We start from the raw sequence: 20,895 nt of genomic DNA, 5'->3' as shown, positions 1-20,895 counted from the left end.
TTCCACAATGACTCTTTAGTTGAGGACACTACATCACTGCACTCCCTTTCCTGCTCCTCATCTTTGTAAGTCACCTTGATTTTGCATCTGTGTGTTTTATCAGTTTCTTTATGAAAGTATTTAGTGAACTCCATGACAGTAGCTAAAGCAAGGGTATATAGCAGCACACAAGTAGCCTACAAATGCATGCTGGGCCATGCATGTCCTGAGCTCGTGAAGTGAGCGCTATTGGAGCGAGAAGGCTGATGCTCCAGCCTTTGGGAATCTCGCTCTATGCTCCAGTCAAATGGGCACGGTCAGCTCCTCACCCCACTCAAGCTCCGCTCACATACTCTGACCTGGAGACTTCCAGAAAAAAAGATAACGACATGCTAACTTCCATCATCTCCAAACTGCACGCAGACATAACAATTGTATCCATGAGTTCTTCCCACTCTGGGTAAGAAGAAAAAACGACAACAAACCCAACATTCATTTACATTGTGATGCAGTCACGACCACAAGTCTATTTTTGATGAGACTGAGTTTATTTACACTTTGTAGTCAATTTTGACAGTAGAATAAATGTTTCTGACTCATATTGATGACACATAGGGCTGTTTTCTAAATGAGAAGTTGTTTTTTAGAGGCAGTTGCTATTTACATCCAGTATTATCTGACTGTAACACAAAGAAAGTGGGTACTTGCCCTCTTTTGGCCAAGTGGTATACATGTGCCATGCTGCCCAACAGCCTGGTCTTGATCCAAAGCAGACGTTCATATCACTGTGAAGTTTTGGATCTGTCTATGCAGTTTTTTCTGTCTCTCCATGGCTTCTCTGAGGGTCCAACCAAGTGAACCAAGGCTGAGACCTGTAGCTACTCTGGGCATTCCTGATGCTGGGTCTCAAAAGCCCTACAGCTCCATGTCCTCGTCTCCAGAGCTGTGGGCCCCGGCCCCTGGGCTGCAGTACAGAGGGGAGTACGTCTCCCCTGAGGGGTTTGTGGGGGTGAGGGGAATCTGAGTGGTAGGGGCACTGGGGGTCGGGGGCTGCCTGCTGGTAGTCTGCTGCTTCCTCTGCAGGGAGTCTTTCAGCTTTCGAGACAGCGCATCCTCTGGGAGGCGCCATACAACCAGCTCCATACAGGAGTGGCTCCTACGGGAACAGGAGAGAAACAGGTGAGACAACGGGACTGAAAAAGAGAAACAAATAGTGGACACCTCCCTAAATTCTAACATTTATTCACTACTGGCTACCATGACAGACGGGTTAAGGTTCTACGCTAACTTTTCCCACTGTTGGCACTGATGCTATCAACTTTTTCAGTTGGTGGTAACAGCACATGATTTGTTCACACCAATTTTTTAAAATTATTATGTGCCTGCATTCCATACAGAACCAGGCTAATAATGACTAGCCATCTTTTAAATGACCATACCCTTGAGTGCTTACATTGATTTGGATAGATTTAGTGTAACAGCAAAGAAAATAGATTATTGTAACAATGTGATCAGTATATTTACTGCAGATTTTAAAGTGCCACGTGTTCTTTTCTGCGAAATCCTCGAGAGCAGAATTTGGGTATGTATTACCATCAAACCTTGCAGGTAGGTAAGTACTTGAGTTAAATGTTCCTCTGAGGTGCGGGATGAGAAGGAGAGGAGTACTTACACAGACTGGGCCACAGTGTGGGGGAGAATGTCACTGATGCCACGCTGAAGCCCCTCCCTCAGACTGTCAGACATCACCAGCACTGGCCGCCTGGGTGCTGGCTCCACATCCAGGTCATCATCATCATCCTCCAGACTGATCCTGAGAGAAAAATATTAACTTCACTGTATGACAGTGTGTATGCAGAGTGTGTAGTGCATGGTGAAGACAAAACAAATGGTGGTAATGCTAATACAAGTTAGTCAGTACCAATGCACATTGCAATTATGATGAGTTATGGACAATAACAGAAACTGGAATCTCCCACATTGCCCTCATAAGGTCTCTCATAGCTAACCTTTCCTCAATCTCCTGCAGTCTTCTATGAGCAGACTCCACCTCGATGCAGGAGCCTTCTGCTTCTGGACGGACCAGACGGGAGGGAGACCCGGATATGGGCAGCCCCAGGTTCTGAGTCCCCAGGCAGTGCTGGGGAGGTGCTTGGCTGGCTGATTCAGGTAGAGGGGGGCCATTGTTACCTGGTGGCCAGATCTGACACACATTATGGCTGAGGTCATCCAAAGGATCACATCCTGCATCTCCCATCAGCCTCCTCTTTTTGGCACTGCATCCTCTGGAGAACAAACACATATTGATTTGGAGTAAATATTTCGTCCTTTGAAACTAACATGTGCTGCAGAATAAACACTGCTGTTCATTTTATAGATTTTTCCTATTCTTAACTCACTCATCATCTGTTCTCCTCCTGTGCTTTCTCAGGCATCTTCTCTCCCAACTCCTGAAGAAATAACAATAAATGTAATGACAACATGCTAGCAAGTCTGAGTCTTGCAAATCTCCTGCAAAGCACATGGTTGTTACATCTGTGTGTATTGTGCAGCGCTCCCATCAGTAGACTCTACTCACGTGCTTGGGGGCGACACTCCCGGTAGGTGTTGACGGGTATTTGCAGGGCCAATATTGATCCCCATTTCAGGGACATTGATTAAGCCAGGGAATGAGTACATGGCAGGCAGAAAGCCCAGCTCGCTGCTCATGGGACAGGGATGATGCTCCTGGTTTATTTGAGGTGGAAGGGTTAAACAAAAGCCTCAATGGTAGATGAGCAGACATAAACAAGGACGATAAATTGAGTTCTAGAAGGCCAACTTAGAAAACAGAAATCGATTATTATAGAAATTAACAATTTTACAGGCACGTGTGTAGCTGTCAGTAATGAACAGTTGGATATAGCTAAGTAAGATGTTTTGGTACAGCAGGCATAGCTGTTATTTTGGTCACCAAATATTACAGTTATTTACTGTACTGTAGTTAATGTCGACTCAGGTAGCTACTAACGCAGAATCTTGTAAATTGTCACTCTTCTAGTCTAGCGTTGTGGTAAAGTTATAAAGTTAGCAGGTCCTGACATTTAACTAGTTGACATAACGTAGACAGCCACAGGGTTAGTTCTGTATAATATTTGGTAGCTAGTTAGCAAGCTTGCTAAAATTACTATCAACGTTAGCAAGCTAGCGGATTCAGCTGACTAGCTGCCTATCAAACTTAAATTGCAAGGAATAAATGCAGTCTTTAACATTACATAAAGGTAGCCCTTAATAATCAGTAAATAATGGCTTGCCTTGCACTTCTACAATATATTTGTCTTGGGCTACGTGTGTATGTATGGCTAGCAAGCTAACTAACTAACTTAGGTAGCTAGCCAGTTAGCAATAAGCGTACCCGCCCCCTGCCTGTTATTGTTGTTGCTTGTGAACCCATGTTGCAGTTTGAACGCTTGAACTTCGAACGTTTGAACGTATTTAGCTAACAAACATACCTGTATAACTTTAACTTTAACTGCGTACCTCTTTATTTTCGCTGTCACATTTTCAGCTTTTCTGAGAATAAATTGAATGAATGCAGTGAAGTGAGGTGCTAAGAACCACCAAAACAATGCGCAACTGCTGATGAAGAATCTAATCGAGCAAAAAAAAGTCGTCGACGTTCTAGAAAAGATTGAGCATGCGCTTCTGAGACAACAGGTCACTTGACACGATCATGAAAGCGATGTCGACATAAAATCAAGTTGAAAGCGGTCTCCTCTTGTCTTCACGACAAGGTCGCTCTACAGGTAAGTGACATAGATTTGGATCATTAAGAAGATGAATAATGTGTAACATTTTAGGATTAGTTAATATATTGTCTATCAACAACAATAGGGTAGGGATGGACAGCCGAGTAAACGCAACTCTGTTCATTGAGATTTATGGACGGGGTTGAGTTACCTCATCGAAAGTTAGGTTGGAAACTTATTTCCACTATAACTAGTTGGCTACTGTACATGAACATCTATTGATTAACTTTTTAAATTTTATTTTATTTACCTCTCTAAGGTTGGTCAAAATGTATGCCCTGTACATTGTGAGTGGACTGTTGGCACTGGTTGCAAGCGACCCCTGTGGTAACTATAATTTATCCCAGAAACACAATCTTACAACACCTGATTGGTGAACATTTGCTTTTCCTTGGCAGTCTCTGTCTTCGCTAGCGGACTAAACTCTACTCCATGGTGAAGGAAGTTTCTGATGAACTACCCCAGTGGAGCCGATGCAGGCTTTGTGGTAGCTCAGATTACATCGATTTGCTCAAGGTCAATATAAAGAAATAACTTATGAAACGCCCACCTATGTTTATCCTCTGTAGTTGCATGCCTTTGTTTGTTGAAACTCGGTCCTGTCCCGTTTTTAGGACAATGTGAACGCAACTTTCACGCACCACACACTAGCCTACTGCTTACCGTTTCTCTTGCCATAAATCCTCACGTTGGTGCCACAAGAGAGAATATCCTGCAGGTTCACGGGAAGAAATGTGTGCTGTTTTTTTGGATATTGATCAGCGATAGTCAAGGACTCCCAGAAATGCCTAATTGTGGAGTTCAATTTTTTGGTTTGCAATATGTGATCTATAGACAGCTTCATAAACTGTTTATTGATTATGGGGTTTGAATAGTGTGTGAAGACATTTGGACAGTATCACAACATTGGGTACAAAATATGTTCTAGCTTTAAAGGGGCAGTAGCATACCTTGGGTGTACACTTTTCAATTACAGCATTATTTATTCTGAAGTTATTGTATTGCTATTTATTCTGTTAACTATAAACATGTACATGTTTATAGTATCTTCTGATTACAATTATTTTATATCAATTTTTTTAATTAAATGCAATCTATTAGCTTCCAAAATGTAAGTAGGTGTATCTAGCAGTCCATAACACATTCTGATTGAATAGCTTGTCCTGCATTTTGTGCATTGAGTGAATGTTGGAAACAGATATTGGCTATTTTCTAAACATAACAATGTGAATGCAAGAGGACTCATTTCACAAAATGGGTAAGGTGAACTGGCAAAAGAGTTGAGTCCTCATTCATAGGCAAGGGCAGCGTGAATACAAAATGTTTATTTTTTTGGCATATGCCAGTTAAATCTCAACAAGAAAACAGTCGGTGGTGGTATTTCAGTAACATTTATTTGAAGAAAAAATTGTATTTCAGCAAACAAAGGCACGCAATTACAGAGGACAAACCGGTAGGTAGGTGTTTGTTTTTTAAAGTACATCAAACACCCAAGTATTGAATCGATGTAGTCTGAGCTATATTCTGTTGCAACGTGGACTCAAAGCCTTTCGTATTATTCTGTACGTAAATCTGATACACTATTTAGTATATTTTAAGGGAGTACACTTTATTTATAATGAGGGTTACATGGAGAAAATCGAAACCTCTGAAGGAAAACTATGTCCCTCCCTTCAGCTAAATATAAATCCCTTCAGCTAAACCCTCTCTGAACGCTTTGGGGGGGAAAAACAAGTGACCCTCCCCTATACCCAAAATAATAATAATGAGAACATGCCTACCGTTTACCCTCACTTCTTGGCCGGACAAAAGCCCTTGACATGCAGTTTTAGAAACTGTTCTTCGTCCTGTAAGCATTACATGGTAAAGCAGGAATTTTGGTAGTCAGATAGTTGTGGGTGAAAACATCTCCTTTATAGTAAAAGCATTGCATGCATCTATCGTATTTACAGGTCCGAGAAAATATATTTTAAACATTTCACGCAATTATACGTAATTGTATATATTAGCGGAATATTTTAATATCATACAATTGACCGGAATTACAGGCTAGGAATGGACAGAGCGAGGCCCATGTGTTCATGTTATATTTCTCCAATGCCAAATCAGTGTGTGTTGTTTGCAATAAAACTGTCCCTGTTTGCAAATAATTAAATCTGAGACGTAATTAGGAATCTGAGCATGGTTCTTTCAAAAGTTGCGTCTACCTTTCCACCCTAGAAAGAGTAGGCCTACCGACGCAGAAAAATGCAAGCTTTAACTGCTGGCTATTCTTCTTTTGTGGCTTAACTCAATCCATCGGAGTCATGTCTTTCCCGGGTATTTTACAGCTTGTTTTTAGTATAAAGCATTGCAGACCAAATCGTTGTTATAGATCACTTTATATAATTGGAATCATTTTATCTTATTCAACATCTTAAGCTAACAAGGGGTAGGCATGTGCTTTAATAATAATAAAGAGGATGGCATACCCTCTCATGCCCCCTCAATTCGAGTCTTGGTTTTAACTTAAAAGCCCTTCACTGACACGGAGGTAGGCTATTTAAAGAGTGCGTGGTGGGTGTAGGAATTGACCCACAAATCTATGGATATAGCTGCCTATAGCCTAATTTACATCTGTCAAACAGGTAGGCCTACCTCTTATTTCTTAAATCGGAAGAAATAAGCTCCAACACAAAGCCCTCTTGTTGTTAGTAAAGCTTCATTAAAATGAAGACAGTTTAAATGAACTATGCCTACTTTCATGAGCAATCCATTTCTGATTGATTGTGCTGCTTGAAGCTTCAGGACCACAGTTTAAGTTACTCTAATCATTAACTCTGATAAATATATTATGGGCAAGAAACATATGGACTTTAATAAAATCAATAATATACTGAACAAAAATATAAATGTAAAGTGTTGGTCTCATGTTTCACAAAAGATCCCAGACATTTTCCATATGCACAGAAAGAAGCTTATGCTTATTTCTCTCATGTTGTGCACAAATGTGTTTACATCCCTGTTAGTGAGCATTTCTCCTTTGCCAAGATAATCCATCCATCTGACAGGTGTGGAATATAAATAAACTGATTAAACAGCATGATCGTTACACAGGTGCACCTTGGGCCGGTACAATAAAAGGTCACTCTAAAATGTGCAGTTTTATCACACAACACAATGTCACAGATGTCTGAAGTTGAGGGAGTGTGCAATTGGCTTGCTGCCTGCAGGAATGTACACCAGAGCTGTTGCCAGATAATTTAATGGTAATTTATCTACGATAAGCCACCTCCAACGTCAATTTCCTTACATGAACTGTAACTCAGTAAAATCGTTAATTGTTGCTTGTGGCATTTTTTATTTTTGTTCAGTATAGTAGTAGCAAGCTATCAATGTTGACCTCCGGACCTCCTTCTCATCTTTGCACTTTCCTTCTCTAACTAAACAGAACATAAGCTAGGCCTAGTCTGCGCAAAGGTGCAATTTTTGGACTAGGCCTAATAAAAAAAAAAAAAGATTTACGGAAGAAACCTTTGACTCTCCTCCTGAATTTCCACTGTAGCCCTACACAGCACAGCCATTGATTAAGCAGCACTGAATGTTTTTGATCAGCAAGAGCAGAGCATAGCAGGGCAGGGCTCCGTGTAATGCAGCCTAGTTTCATTTACACCATACCAGCAGCTCTCTTAGAAATATAACTTGCTCTGTGCTTCTGAGTATGCACTTCGTAGGCTATGCTTTAAATAATTTGATTTAAAGCACACTAAATAGCCTCTAGGCGCACTTAATATTGCACCCAGAGGAGAATCAGAAATTGAGGGGCGGCATCGGCCACACTATTTATTTATATTTATATACACACACTACTGGTTAAACGTTTTAGAACACCTATACATACATACAAGTGTGTTTCTTTATTTGTACTATTTTCTACATTGTAGAATAATAGTGAAGACACTATGAAATAACACATGGAATCATGTAGTAACCAAAAGTGTTAAACAAATCAAAATATATGAGTTTCTTCAAATAGTCACCCTTTGACTTGATGACAGCTTTGCACACTCTGCATTCTCTCAACCAGCTTCACCTGGAATGCTTTTCCAACAGTCTTGAAGGAGTTCCCAAGTGCTGAGCACTTGTTGGCTGCTTTTCCTTCACTCTGAGGTCCAAATCATCTCAATTTGGTTAAGGTCGGGGGATTGTAGAGGCCAGGTCATCTGATGCAGCACTCCATCACTCTCCTTGGTTATACAGCCTGGAGGTGTGTTGGGTCATTGTCCTGTGAAAAACAAATGCTAGTCCCACTAAGCCCAAACCAGATGGTGTGCTTTGTTCTAAATAAATCACAGACAGTGTCACCAGCAAAGCACCCCCACAGCATAACACCTCCTCCATGCTTTACGGTGGGAAATACACATGTGGAGATCATCCGTTCACCCACACTGAGTCTCACAAAGACACTGCGGTTGGAACCAAAAATCTCAAATTTGGACTCCAGACCAAAGGACAAATTTCACTGGTCTAATTAATGTCCATTGCTTATGTTTCTTGGCCCAAACAAGCCTCTTATTGGTGTCCTTTTTATGAGTGGTTTCTGTGCAGCAATTTGACCATGAAGGCCTGATTCACACAGTCTCCTCTGAACAGTTGATGTTGAGATATGTCTGTTACTTGAACTCGGAAGCATTTATTTGGGCTGCAATTTCTGAGGCTGGTAACTCTAATGAAGTTATCCTCTGCAGCAGAGGTAACTCTGAGTCTTCCTTTCTTGTGGAGGTCCTCATGAGAGCCAGTTTTTATAGCGCTTGATGGTTTTTGCCACTGTACTTGAAGAAACATTCAAAGTTCTGGAAATGTTCCGTATTGACTTACCTTCATGTCTTAAAGTAATGATGGACTGTCATTTCTCTTTGCTTATTTGAGCTGTTCTTGCCATAATATGGACTTGGTCTTTTACCAAATAGCCCTATCTTCTGTATACCCCCCTACCTTGTCACAACACAACTGATTGGCTCAAACTCATTAAGAAGGATAGAAATGGGCTGATGGTGAAGTAGACATACTCGGTATTCATATCACAAAAGATAGAAATAAGCTTTCCACAATGAGTTTTAATAGAAAACTTAGACAAGATCCTGCAAGCATGGAGAGGTAAATACCTGTCTATAAATTGCCCTGATTAACTCCTTAGTCATATCTGTTTACTCACTTACTTATGGCACTGCCTACTCCTGATGATTTGTTTTTCAAATCATATAAGCAAAAAATATTTCGCTTTATCTGGGACACTAAACCAAACAAAATAAAACGTGCCTATCTATATAATGAATATGAATTGGGTTGGGTTGAGATTATTAAATATAAAAGCGCTAAACCTCTCTAAAAGCTTCACTCATTCAAAAGTTTTATTTGAACCCCAAATGGTTCTCAATTAGATTACTAAGAAAGGCTCATCCATTGTTTAAAAATTGCCTTTTTTGCAGATTGCCAAGTCTCATTTTCGATTAATTGAAAATGATACGTTGAAAAACGTATCTCTCTTTTTCAAACAAGCATTGCAGAGCTGGCTACAATTTTTAAATTTCACCCCCCTGAAAAGATAGAACAAATATTATGGCTGATCTCATGTGCTGGTTGATAAAATACCTGTATTTATGGGAAAGTTTGAAAAGGGTATTTTGTTCTTAAATGATATTGTAAATTGGAATGGTAGAGTTATGTCCTTCATGGAGTTATCAGAATTGTACGGGAAGGTCTGCTCAATCCAAGAATACAAACAATTGATTACAGCATTACCCCCAAAATGGAGGAGTCAGGTGGCAGCGGGTTGAGGTAGGGAACTGGCCTGTCTGCCCAATATAAAGGATAATGACTGGAGGAGGCAGGTGGCAGCGGGAGGAGGTAGGGAACTGGCCTGTCTGCCCAATATAAAGGATCAAAAGTGGCGGCGGAATAAAAATGGCATAAATAGGAAAGTATACCAGTTTCATTTGAGGACCAGGATGTTGTGCCTTACAGATTGAAAAACCAAGTTTCAGCTAAAATTATTATATAGAATTCTTGCCACCAACAAAATGTTGAATATTTGGGGATAATATCATCGAAGCTCTGCAGATTTTGTTGTGAGAATACAGAATCAATAGACCATTTATTTTGGTATTGCCCTCAGGTAGCCTGTTTCTGGGTTCAGGAATGGCTGAAAATGCATAGCATTGATCCAAAATTGACCCTAGAAATAGTACTGTTAGGAGATCTGGAGAGACCGGGCCAGTCAATTACTAATACTTTTACTAAGAGTATTTATCTTCAACTCGCAATCTGTGGATTATATTCGATTAGATTGAAATTGTACGTTAAACATCACAGCATAGTTGAAAGATATGTGTTGCATAGAAACCTGAGGTGGGTGGCCAGCAGAGATTGATGGGATGGGCTGAGGGAAGCTGAGTGTTGGGATGTGGAATTGGAGACAAGTGGGAGTGGAGTTGCTGTGTAGGAGCTGGTCAAAGATAAAAAAAAATAAAATAAAATAAAACGTAATAAAAAGTACATTTGAATGACACTAAGTGGCAGTTTTTACAACTACTGCCGGTTTTCCTGAGGCTGATGCCATGCAGGTGTTTGTACACATGCATATATATATACACACACTCTGAAATAAACACATACAAGAACAGACACATACATGTAATAGTGCCAGACATGCACACACACATATACAGTCGGCATTGCTGTTATGATTTTAGTTGTCCTTGATGTCCTTTGTTTTAAATTCATAATTTTTTATATATATATTTTTTTGCATTGGTGTTTGCTGTTTTGTCTTTTCCTTTTTTCTCTTTAGTTCATTCTCTTGGTTGTTGGTGCATTGGGGGGTTCTTGGGGGAATGGAATCAATTGTATTTTTTATTTTTCCTCTTGGGGGCGGACTATGGGAGGGGTCTTGAATGGTTGAGGGACAGCTATTGGGGAACTGTGGGGGGGATCTTGGAGGCTTCGGGTTCATGGTTTTTGGCCTGGTGGTAGATCGGTCAACATGCCCTTGAGCAGGGCATTGACCCTGGAGGCTTCTGTGTGTCGCTCTGAATGTGGATGACCAATCTACCACCAGGCCAAAAAACGTGAACCCAAAACCTCCAAGATCCCCCCCACAGTTCCCCAATAGCTGTCCCTCAAACATTCGAGACACCTCCCACAGTCCCTCCCCCCAAGAAGATGGCTAGTATGATGTAGTTCTTGAGAGGCTTCACTGCAAGTATATACTGTATGTTTCGAATATTCAATAAAAATATTGAAAAAACACTGTGCACCTGGCAACCTTGGTTAGCGCACCAAGTGTTGCCAAGTGCACGGTGTTTCCTCCGACACATTAGTGCGGCTGGCTTCCAGGTTGGATGCGCGCTGTGTTAAGAAGCAGTGCGGCTTGGTTGGGTTGTGTATCAAGGACGCATGACTTTCAACCTTCGTCTCTCACGAGCCCGTACGGGAGTTGTAGTGATGAGACAAGATAGTAGCTATTAACAATTGGATACCACGAAATTGGGGAGAAAAAGGGGTAAAATTCAACAACAAAAAAACAAAACAAAAAATATGTGTATATATATATCCACATAATTTTCCTCCTCATGATGCCATCTATTTTGTGAAGTGCACCAGTCCCTCCTGCAGCAAAGCACCCCCACAACATGATGGTGCCACCCCCGTGCTTCACGGTTGGGATGGTGTTCTTCGGCTTGCAAGCCTCCCCCTTTTTCCTCCAAACACAACAATGATCATTATGACCAAACAGTTCTATTTTAGTTTCATCAGACCAGAGGACATTTCTCCAAAAAGTACAATCTTTGTCCCCATGTGCAGTTGCAAACCGTAGTCTGGCTTTTTTATTGAGGTTTTGGAGCAGTGGCTTTTACCTTGCTGAGCGGCCTTTCAGGTTATGTCGATATAGGACTCATTTTACTGTGGATATAGATACTTTTGTACCTGTTTCCTCCAGGATCTTCACAAGGTCCTTTGCTGTCGTTCTGGGATTGATTTGCACTTTTCACACCAAAGTACGTTAATCTCTAGGAGACAGAACACGTCTCCTTCCTGAGCGGTATGATGGCTTTGTGGTCCTGTGGTGTTTATACTTGTGTACTATTGTTTGTACAGGTGAACGTGGTACCTTCAGGCATTTGGAAATTGCTCCCAAGGATGAACCAGACCTGTGGAGGTTTACAATTGTTTTGTCTGAGGTCTTGGCTGATTTGTTTTGATGTTCCCATGATGTCAAGCAAAGAGGCACTGAGTTTGAAGGTAGGCCTTGAAATACATCCACAGATGCACCTCCAATTGACTCAAATTATGTCAATTAGCCTATCAGAAGCTTTTAAAGCCATGACATCATTTTCTGGAATTTTCCAAGCTGTTTAAAGGCACAGTCAACTTAGTGAATGTAAACTTAAGACCCACTGGAATTGGGTCAGAATAATTACTTGTGTCATGCACAAAGTAGATGTCCTAACCAACTTGTCAAAACTATAGTTTGTTAACAAGAAATTTGTGGAGTTGTAATGACTCCAACCTAAGTGTATGTAAACTTCTGACTTCAACTGTACATATAAATATGGATGCGTGATGGCTGTGCGGCATAGGCAAAATGCAATAGATGGTATAAAATCCAATTTTATTTGTCACATACACATGGTTAGCAGATGTTAATGCGAGTGTAGCGAAATGCTTGTATATACACTACAGTATATACACGAGATGAGTAATGTAGGATATGTAAACATTATTAAAGCGACATTATTTAAAGAGACTAGTGATACCTTTATTAAATCAATTTATTAAAGTGGCCAGTGATTTGAGTCTGTTGGCAGCAGCCTCTCTGTGTTAGTGATGGCTATTTAACAGTCTGATGCCCTTGAGGTAGAAGCTGTTTGTCAGTCTCTCGGGCACAGCTTTGATGCACCTGTACTGACTTCGCCTTCTGGATGATAGCGGGGTGAACAGGCAGTGGCTCGGGTGGTTGTTGTCCTTTGATTATATTTGTGGCCTTCCTGTGACATCGGGTGCTGTAGGTGTCCTGGAGGGCAGGTAGTTTGCCCCCGGTGATGTGTTGTGCAGACCACACTACCCTCTGGAGAGCCATGTGATTGAGGGCGGTGCGGTTCCCTTACCAGACGGTGATACAGCCCGACAGGATGCTCTCGATTGTGCATCTGTAAAAGTTTGAGGGTTTTAGGTGACAAGCCAAATTGGCGCTGTTGCACCTTAACCATGCTGTGTGGGTGGACCATTTGTTTGTCTGTGACGTGTATGCTGAGGAACTTAAAACTTTCCACCTTCTCCACTACTGTCCTGTCTATGTGGATGAGGGGGTGCTCCCTCTGCTCATCTCCTTTGTTTTGTTGACATTGAGTGCGAGGTTATTTTACTGGCACCACACTCCGAGGGCCCTCACCTCCTCCCTGTAGGCTGTTTCGTCGTTGTTGGTAATCAAGTCTACCACTGTAGTGTCGTCTGCAAACTTGATGATGGAGTTGGAGGCGTGCATGGCCACGCAGTCATGGGTGAACTGGGAGTACAGGAGAGGGCTGAGAATGCACCCTTGTGGGGCCCCAGTATTGAGGATCAGCGGGGTGGAGATGTTGTATCCTACCTTCACCACCTGGGGGCAGCCAGTCAAAGTCCAGGACCCAGTTGCACAGGGTGGGGTCAAGACCCATGGTCTCAAGCTTAATGATGAGTTTGGAGGGCGCTATGGTGTTGAATGCTGAGCTGTAGTCAATGAACAGCCTTCTTACATAGGTATTCCTCTTGTCCAGATGGGATAGGGCAGTGTGATGGCGATTGCATCGTCTGTGGATGTTACTGTGAATGTTATTGTCTGAGGCTACCCGGAACATATTCCAGTCCACGTGATCGAAGCAATCTTGAAGTGTGGAATCCGATTGGTCAGACCAGCGTTGCATATACCTAAGCACGTGCGCTTCCTGTTTTAGTTTCTGCCTATAGGAGGGGAGCAAAAAGATGGAGTCATGGTCAGATTTGCCGAAGGGAGGGCGGGGGAGGGCCTTGTATGCATCGCAGAAGTTAGAGTAGCAGTGGTCCAGTGTTTTGCTTGAGAAGGTACAACAGTCAATGTGCTGGCAGAATTTAGGTAGCCTTGTTCTCAAATTATCTTTGTTAAAATCCCCAGCTACAATAAATGCAGCCTCAGGATATATGGTTTCCAGTTTACATAGAGTCCAGTGAAGTTCTTTCAGGGCCGTCTAGGTATCTGCTTGGGGGGGGGATATACACGGTTGTGACTATAATCGAAGAGAGATAATGCGGTCGGCATTTGATTGTAAGGAATTCTAGGTCCAGTGAACAAAAAGACTTGAGTTCCTGTATGTTGTTATGATTACACCATGAGTCATTAATCATGAGGCATACGCACCCGCCCTTCTTCTTACCAGAGAGATATTTGTTTTTGTCGGCGCGACCCATGAAGAAACCCGGTGGCTGTACCGACTCTGACAACATATCCCGAGTGAGCCATGTTTCCGTGAAACAGAGAATGTTACAATCTCTGTCTTTCTGGAAGGCAACTCGTGCCCTAATTTCGTCCACCTTGTTGTTTAGAGACTGGACATTGGCAAGTAACATGCTCGGAAGCAGTGGATGGTGGGCTCGCCTTCTAAGTCTGACCAGGAGGCCGCTCCGTCTTTTTTAACATTTTTTTTATTTTACCTTTATTTAACGAGGCAAGTCAGTTAAGAACAAATTCTTATTTTCAATGACGGCCTAGGAACAGTGGGTTAACTGCCTGTTCAGGGGCAGAACGACAGATTTGTATCTTGTCAGCTCGGGGATTTGAACATGAAACCTTTCGGTTACTAGTCCAACGCTCTAACCACAAGGCTACCCTGCCGCCCCCTCCTGCGGCGACAACGTCGTTTTGGGTCGGCATTGGATCTGGGATTAGATCCAATGTCCAGGGTGGAGGTCCAAACAAAGGATCAGTTTTGGGAAAGTCGTATTCCTGGTCCTAATGTTGGTAAGTTGGCGTCGCTCTTATATCCAGTAGTTCTTCCCAGGTGTGTGTAATAACACTTAAGATTTTCTGGGCTAATGTAAGATATAATATATTAAAAAAACATTACTGCGTAGTTTCCTAAGGACGTTAGGCGACCATCTCTGTCGGCGCCATCTTGCTAAACAATACTCTTGGACATCATCGGCACAAAAATCCGTAGCTAGCGTCACTCCCCCTGTGTCACTAATGTTGAATAAATATGACCCAATTCCGCATTCAACCACTGGCGAAATCCCCTCTCAATTATCTCAAACTGTCTTTCTAATACACAATAAAATGAAACCCTGACTACCCCTTGCTAATCAGGAAGCTCTTGGGTATGTTGTGGTAGACTGTCATTACAATTGCTTCACGGTAACCTGGTAAAATTGTTAGTAGTGTAGCTGGCCACTGAACGGGTCTGAATTCACTGTCAGCATCCAGTCAAAGCTATAACCACTTTTGGAGCTAACTAGTGCTCTCAAATCATATTTTTTTCATATTATAAAATAAAGTGTAAATTCTATTCATTTTTACATGTAGTAAAATGATGTGAAGCAGAGTGGAAGTTATATTATGCCAGGCACCTGCAGCAAGCCCATGTTTGGAAAGTCTGTTTATTAATATGTTCCTTTGGATATTATTTGGATATCCTTTTGTCCTATTATAAGAAGCAACCCCACGGACAATCGGCAGGGTAAATTCAAATGGAATTTCATTCAACAGTCGCGACAGACTGTAAATGTACTTGACTGTTGTCCAAGGGACAGCATAGGAATGTCGGGGCTAAGAGTTGGTAAACGTTGATCCACTTCATCCACTGCAGGACTTTTCAATGATTTTGCAATGAATTGTTTGATGTGTCTGAATAGATAATGCACAGCCCCTCTTGTTGAACAAATCTACTGTGATGAAAATAATCTCACTTGTGTCGTGCCACCTCTGACCTGTTAAAGTTCTGTAATTTGATGCACATAACTGATTTCATGTTGCTAAGGCATTCTTACCAGTACATCAGTCTACCACCATACTATTGTTAGCTCCTGGGAAACCCCACTGGCACTGGGATCACAGTGACCAGGGTAGACTGACGATGAGAAGCCTGTACTTTGTCCTAGTATGAGTCAGTTACATCAAGGTGACATTGGGAGAAGTCATGCTTAACGACCCAAATTGGCCGCCTTGTGAAATTCATTTGGTTATTAAGTTGCTGATGTCTTTGCTTTTCTTAGTGTATGATTGCTGAAACACAGGAAACACTGATTGGAGAAGTCATGCTTAAGGACACATTGGCTGCCTTGTGAAAATTAATGTGGTTACTACATTGCTGATGTCTTTGCTTTTTCATATGATTGCTGATCCAGCACAGGAAACACTGGTTGTGCAATGCTTTGACCTAGATTAGAGACTGAGGATACTATATTTATATCATCTCAGTTAGCACACAGCTGGGCTTTTGTAATCTTACTGTAGGTTTATTAGTCACATCTCTGAACATATCTTTGGTAACATTGGAAGTTATCCTTGTGCAAGTTATTCATCTTGTACTTTTGTTATAATGTACTACTGTTGTTGCTTCAACCCATATTATGTGTCCAGATCCTGTAGGATCGGAACATAGTGAGCTGCTCCTCTCACTCAATAAGAAGCTGCTGCGTTCTCTGGAGGACCAGGAAACATCCCCTAATCCGAGTGTGCACCTGTCCCTGCGTCTGTCCACTCACCACAACCTTGGCAAGGAGAGTGATCACCTGAATGCACTCAAAACAGATTTACACAATGACATTGAGAGGTAAAAGGTCATATTTATAAAGCCCTTTTATTGCACATTTCTAGATGTCATTGTGTATTTCATGCTTGATAATGACCTAGTTGTGCAAATGTCCTTTTATGTAGTCAACGGCTTCAAAACTACCTGCAGTGCATTTGTATCCAGTTTCTGGTTCTGTATTTACAATTGATACGTTTGCCCATCACAACTCTCCTGTATCTCCCCCTTACCCTATATCCTCTGCTCTCAGCTCTCTGGCTAATAGCCAGCCAGTGGTGGGTCTCCTGGCCCTTTACACTCTGGCCCTGAAGGCCTCCTGCTATGATCTCAACACCCTGACCTTCACCGTCAACCAGAGGAGCGAGACCCTGCTGACTCGGCTCAAGCGACAGATGGCACTGGAGAAAGAGCACATCACCTGTAAGCCTCCTCATTCCTCCGCCTGACCCTTACCATCTTTCTTAATGCTCTATATACTTTATTTGTTCTCAGTCGCTGTTACTATTGAATAATTTTATCTGATATGTATTTGTGTCCGTCTTTCTCTCCTGCAGTCAGTCACCGTCCTCTGACAAATTACTACCAGTACTCTCTAGGCGTGCTGGCACTGTGTGTGAGTGGAGTTAGAGTCAACTCTCATGTCAGCAAGAAGCTCATCGGGGCTGTAGACCATGAACATATCAAACATGGAGACTCCGATTGCATCGGTAAGTGTGACCAAGGAAAACCAGGAGCATCTCCAAACTCCGATTCTGCTTTCCTACAGTTAAAATGTATTTCCTCACACTGGCTCCCTCCAACCAGATTCTCTATAGGTGATTTCATGCTAAACTCTTGCTTCATCCCCTCTGTCTTGCTTTAGACACGTTTGCCATGGCTGGAATGGCCCTACAGTGCCTGAAGGAGTCTGACACTCAGGTGCAGGATGCGGCTCTTGACAAGGCCCTTGGCATCATCAAGCAGAAGCTACTGGACTCCCGGCGGGCTGATGGTCACATGGGCAATGAGTTCAGCACAGGCCTGGCAGTGCAGGTAAGGACTGGGTCACTTCCCCCCACTAGGCCTACAGTGCCTTTGGAAAGTATTCAGACCCCTTGAGTTTTTCCACGTTTTGTTACATTACAGCCTTATTCTAAAATGTATTAAATAGTTTTTTCCCCCCTCATGAATCTACATACAATACCCTATAAAGACAAAGCAAAACCAGGTTAAGACATTTTTGCTAATTTATAATAACAAAAAAAGATCACATTTACATAAGTATTCAGACCCTTTACTTAATACTTTGTTGAAGCACCTTCTAGGGTATGATGCTACAAGCTTGGGGAGTTGTATTTGGGGAGTTTCACTCATTTTTCTCTGCAGATCCTCTCAAGCTCTGTCAAGTTGGATGGGGAGCGTTGCTGCACAGCTATTTTCAGGTCTCTCCAGAGATGTTCGATCAGGTTCAAGTCCAGGCTCTGGCTGGGCCACTCAAGGACATTCAGAGATTTGCACTGAAGACACTCCTGCGTTGTCTTGGCTGTGGGCTTAGGGTCGTTGTCCTGTTGGAAGGTTAACCTTTGCCCCAGTCTGAGGTCCTGGGGGCTCTGGAGCAGGTTTTCATCAAGGATCTCTCTGTACTTTGCTCTGTTCATCTTTGCCTTGATCCTGACTAGTTTCCCAGTCCCTGCCACTGAAAAACGTTCCCACAGAATGATGCTGCCACCACGATGCTTCACCGTAGGGATGGTGCCAGGTTTATTCCAGATGTGATAATTGCCATTCAGGCCAAAGAGTTCAATCTTGGTTTCATCAGAACAGAGAATCTTGTTTCTCATGGTCTGAGTCTTTAGGTGCCTTTTGGCAATCTCCAAGTGGGTTGTCCTGCCTTTTACTGAGGAGAGGCTTCTGCCTGGCCACTCTACCATAAAGACCTGATTGGTGGAGATATGGTTGTCCTTCTGGAAGGTTCTCCCATCTCCACAGAGGAACTCTAGAGCTCTGTCAGAGTGACCATCGGGTTCTTGGTCACCTCCCTGACCAAGGCCCTTTTCCCCCAATTGCTCAATTTGGTCGGGCGGCCAGCTCTAGGAAGAGTCTTGGTGGTCACAGGTGGACTCCAATGAAGTTGCGGAAACAGGATGCACCTGAGCTCAATTTCGAGTCTCATAGCAAAGGGTCTGAATACTCATGTAAATAAGGTACCTGTTTTAATTTGCTAAAATTTCTAAACTAGTTTTTTTGCTTTGTCATTATGGGGTATTGTGTGTAGATTGCTGAGGATTTTTTATTTAATCCATTTTAGAATAAGACTAACGTAACTCAATTTGGAAAAAGTCAAGGGATCTGAATACTTTTCTAAGGCTCTGTATATTAACCTGTGCAGCGTTTACATACATTCTGATTGGAGCAATATAAGCATTTCCCATGGGAATAACATGGTGTGTCCCTATGTCCCAGGCCCTGCTGGCTATGGGCAGCCAGGTGCAGGAGTGTTCTACCTCAATGGAGACCATGAGGTCAGATGTGAGGAAGGGAACATATCTCAACCCCATGGCCATGTCCCAAACTCTGCCTGCCCTCCAGCAAAAGACCTATCTGCAAGTCAAGGGCAAGCAGTGCCGCAATGAGGATGGCAAGTGCTGCGTTATCATCAAACCCAACAGTGGTCAATCTGTTTTTGAGGTGTGATCCTCCTCACTCTTACTTACTGCCTCTGCTTGGTTGGGTTTTCCTCTACAGACAGCCTGGTCCTGGAGGCCAGGAAGCCAGTGAGGGTGTTACAGCGCAATACCAAAGTAGCCCTGAAGTTGGAGGTGGTCAAATCACATGGGGCTCCTGATGTCTATTCTGTTGATGTGCCAACGGGCACCTCGTTGGTTTATGCCCTTGAACTCCTTCAAAAGAAGAGCATTGGCTTCACGTGAGTTAATGGGGCGCTTTTATGGTTATTTTGGTTGATATGTTAAACAAGATACTTTTGGAGAGCTAATTTGTCTTATTTACATTGCTACAATGTTGTAGAACTTTGCAGTGTGGTGGTGAATAGCTTAGTGTCGTATCACAAGTTTAACATGATGAACTCTCCTCCTTGCTCCGTCCTCTGCCTACACTGCAGGTTTGAGAAGGAGCCCAGCCTGTGGGGACCCTTCCTGAGCGTGGTGAATGGGGAACGGGCTCGACAGACCGACCGTAGATACTGGCGCCTCTCGTCAGACGGCAACACTCTCAGCCAGGGTGAGAACAGAGGGTTATATGGCATAGGAAACACATACACAAATGTACATTCAAAATACACAACTTTCCTATGTCGTTACTAGTTATTGCTCAACAATACAATGAATGTCTAAATTGCTTTCATCCAAACATTGATATTTAGTCACAGTAGGAAGGAAATCAAACAATGATTTGGTTTCTCTCATTAGGTATCAAAAACTTCAAGATTGAGACGGCTCAACAGATCACCATCGAAAACACCATCTACTGAGAATCAAGATGTTTGAAGCACAGTGATTGAAAAGATGTCATGTCAAGTTATCTGATGTGAAAGCAATCCAGCTCAATCATGTGATTTGAATGTGATCATGTACTAGGATATTTTGGAGTAAAAAAATTAGAGATCTTAGCTCAAAGGTTTGCAACAACTTTTATGGACTTGATTCATTTCCCCAGTTAATATGAATAGTTAATTTTAGACTCATGACTTTCTTTACTTTTACCTCTATGGATTAAAAACACATTATGAATGAACATTTATAGAGAATATAATTGCCTTTTTATACTTAACATTTCATACTATTTTTTTTGTTTTAATGTATGGTTTAAACATTTTGCATTTGAATAAACAAGATAAACCTTTGGCTATATTTGTCTGCTTTATTTCTTCATTTTAGCAGTATAATATTAAGGGTTGGGATGGCCATTGTTTCCAAAAATAAATGGGCTAAGCCTACTCTCCAGTCATTTGTATTAGTAAATAATTCTGATAAAGTGGAGGTGAGAATGAAATTAAAGTCAAATTACCTCACATCACCCCTGAATTTCACACATATCTTGTAATCCAGGATTAGGTGTCTGACAGCAGGTGGCAGGAGCTATGTACAAGCTGTACAAGCGTTTTGACAAGTGGAAATGAGGTGTCTGCCTGAATGAGGTAGAATAAGAACTGTCTGCCCAACGACCAGTATGGTCTGCCTGTCCAAAACATCACTAGTTACCACAGACACAACGTAGAAATAGGCTTTATTGTAAAAATGACTCAAAACAAAGATGTGGTTTTAAGGTTAGGCATGAAGTTTCAAATCCGATTTTTAGAAGAGAAGTTAACCAATCTATCGTTACTCATT

General features: G+C 42.1%; 2 protein-coding genes across 4 annotated transcripts; one reads left to right on the top strand and one right to left on the bottom strand.

The window, feature by feature from the left end:
- Positions 1–508: 508 nt before the first annotated feature.
- On the bottom strand, positions 509–3,639 carry LOC139410947 (coiled-coil domain-containing protein 117-like). Of its 2 annotated transcripts, none has more exons than XM_071156637.1 (6): positions 3,499–3,639; positions 2,558–2,706; positions 2,379–2,429; positions 1,989–2,264; positions 1,652–1,792; positions 509–1,135 (listed from the first exon to the last, which is right to left on the bottom strand). In XM_071156637.1, exons 2-6 carry the CDS (start codon positions 2,686–2,688, stop codon positions 895–897), a joined length of 840 nt encoding a protein of 279 aa, XP_071012738.1. In that variant the 5' UTR covers positions 2,689–2,706; positions 3,499–3,639; the 3' UTR covers positions 509–894. The 2 variants fall into 2 exon arrangements, with proteins under 2 accessions (XP_071012738.1, XP_071012739.1); XM_071156638.1 differs by having other exon boundaries at positions 3,471–3,605.
- LOC139410946 (transcobalamin II) lies at positions 3,556–20,418 on the top strand. 2 transcript variants are annotated; one of them, XM_071156635.1, is made up of 10 exons: positions 3,556–3,764; positions 4,027–4,094; positions 16,396–16,588; positions 16,818–16,987; positions 17,122–17,274; positions 17,430–17,599; positions 19,010–19,184; positions 19,292–19,472; positions 19,668–19,786; positions 19,975–20,418. In XM_071156635.1, exons 2-10 carry the CDS (start codon positions 4,037–4,039, stop codon positions 20,034–20,036), a joined length of 1,281 nt encoding a protein of 426 aa, XP_071012736.1. In that variant the 5' UTR covers positions 3,556–3,764; positions 4,027–4,036; the 3' UTR covers positions 20,037–20,418. The 2 variants fall into 2 exon arrangements, with proteins under 2 accessions (XP_071012736.1, XP_071012737.1); XM_071156636.1 differs by having other exon boundaries at positions 19,010–19,188; positions 19,296–19,472; positions 19,975–20,413.
- Positions 20,419–20,895: the final 477 nt, after the last annotated feature.

This window comes from Oncorhynchus clarkii, chromosome 6 (genome assembly GCF_045791955.1).
Source record: "Oncorhynchus clarkii lewisi isolate Uvic-CL-2024 chromosome 6, UVic_Ocla_1.0, whole genome shotgun sequence".
Taxonomy (NCBI): Eukaryota; Metazoa; Chordata; class Actinopteri; order Salmoniformes; family Salmonidae; genus Oncorhynchus; species Oncorhynchus clarkii.
This window is presented reverse-complemented; position numbering and strand designations above follow the sequence as displayed.

What these genes read in the sequence shown, in the direction of transcription:
- LOC139410946 (XM_071156635.1), top strand. Translation starts at nt 4,037, where the DNA reads ATGTATGCCCTGTACATTGTGAGTGGACTGTTGGCACTGGTTGCAAGC. An exon ending in TTACACAATGACATTGAGAG is followed by an intron (nt 16,589 to 16,817) that starts GTAAAAGGTCAT and finishes CTCTGCTCTCAG; the next exon opens with CTCTCTGGCTAATAGCCAGC. An exon ending in AAGAAGAGCATTGGCTTCAC is followed by an intron (nt 19,473 to 19,667) that starts GTGAGTTAATGG and finishes CCTACACTGCAG; the next exon opens with GTTTGAGAAGGAGCCCAGCC.
- LOC139410947 (XM_071156637.1), bottom strand. Translation starts at nt 2,688, where the DNA reads ATGAGCAGCGAGCTGGGCTTTCTGCCTGCCATGTACTCATTCCCTGGC. An exon ending in GGAGTGTCGCCCCCAAGCAC is followed by an intron (nt 2,430 to 2,557) that starts GTGAGTAGAGTC and finishes TTATTTCTTCAG; the next exon opens with GAGTTGGGAGAGAAGATGCC. An exon ending in CTGCAGGAGATTGAGGAAAG is followed by an intron (nt 1,793 to 1,988) that starts GTTAGCTATGAG and finishes TTTTTCTCTCAG; the next exon opens with GATCAGTCTGGAGGATGATG.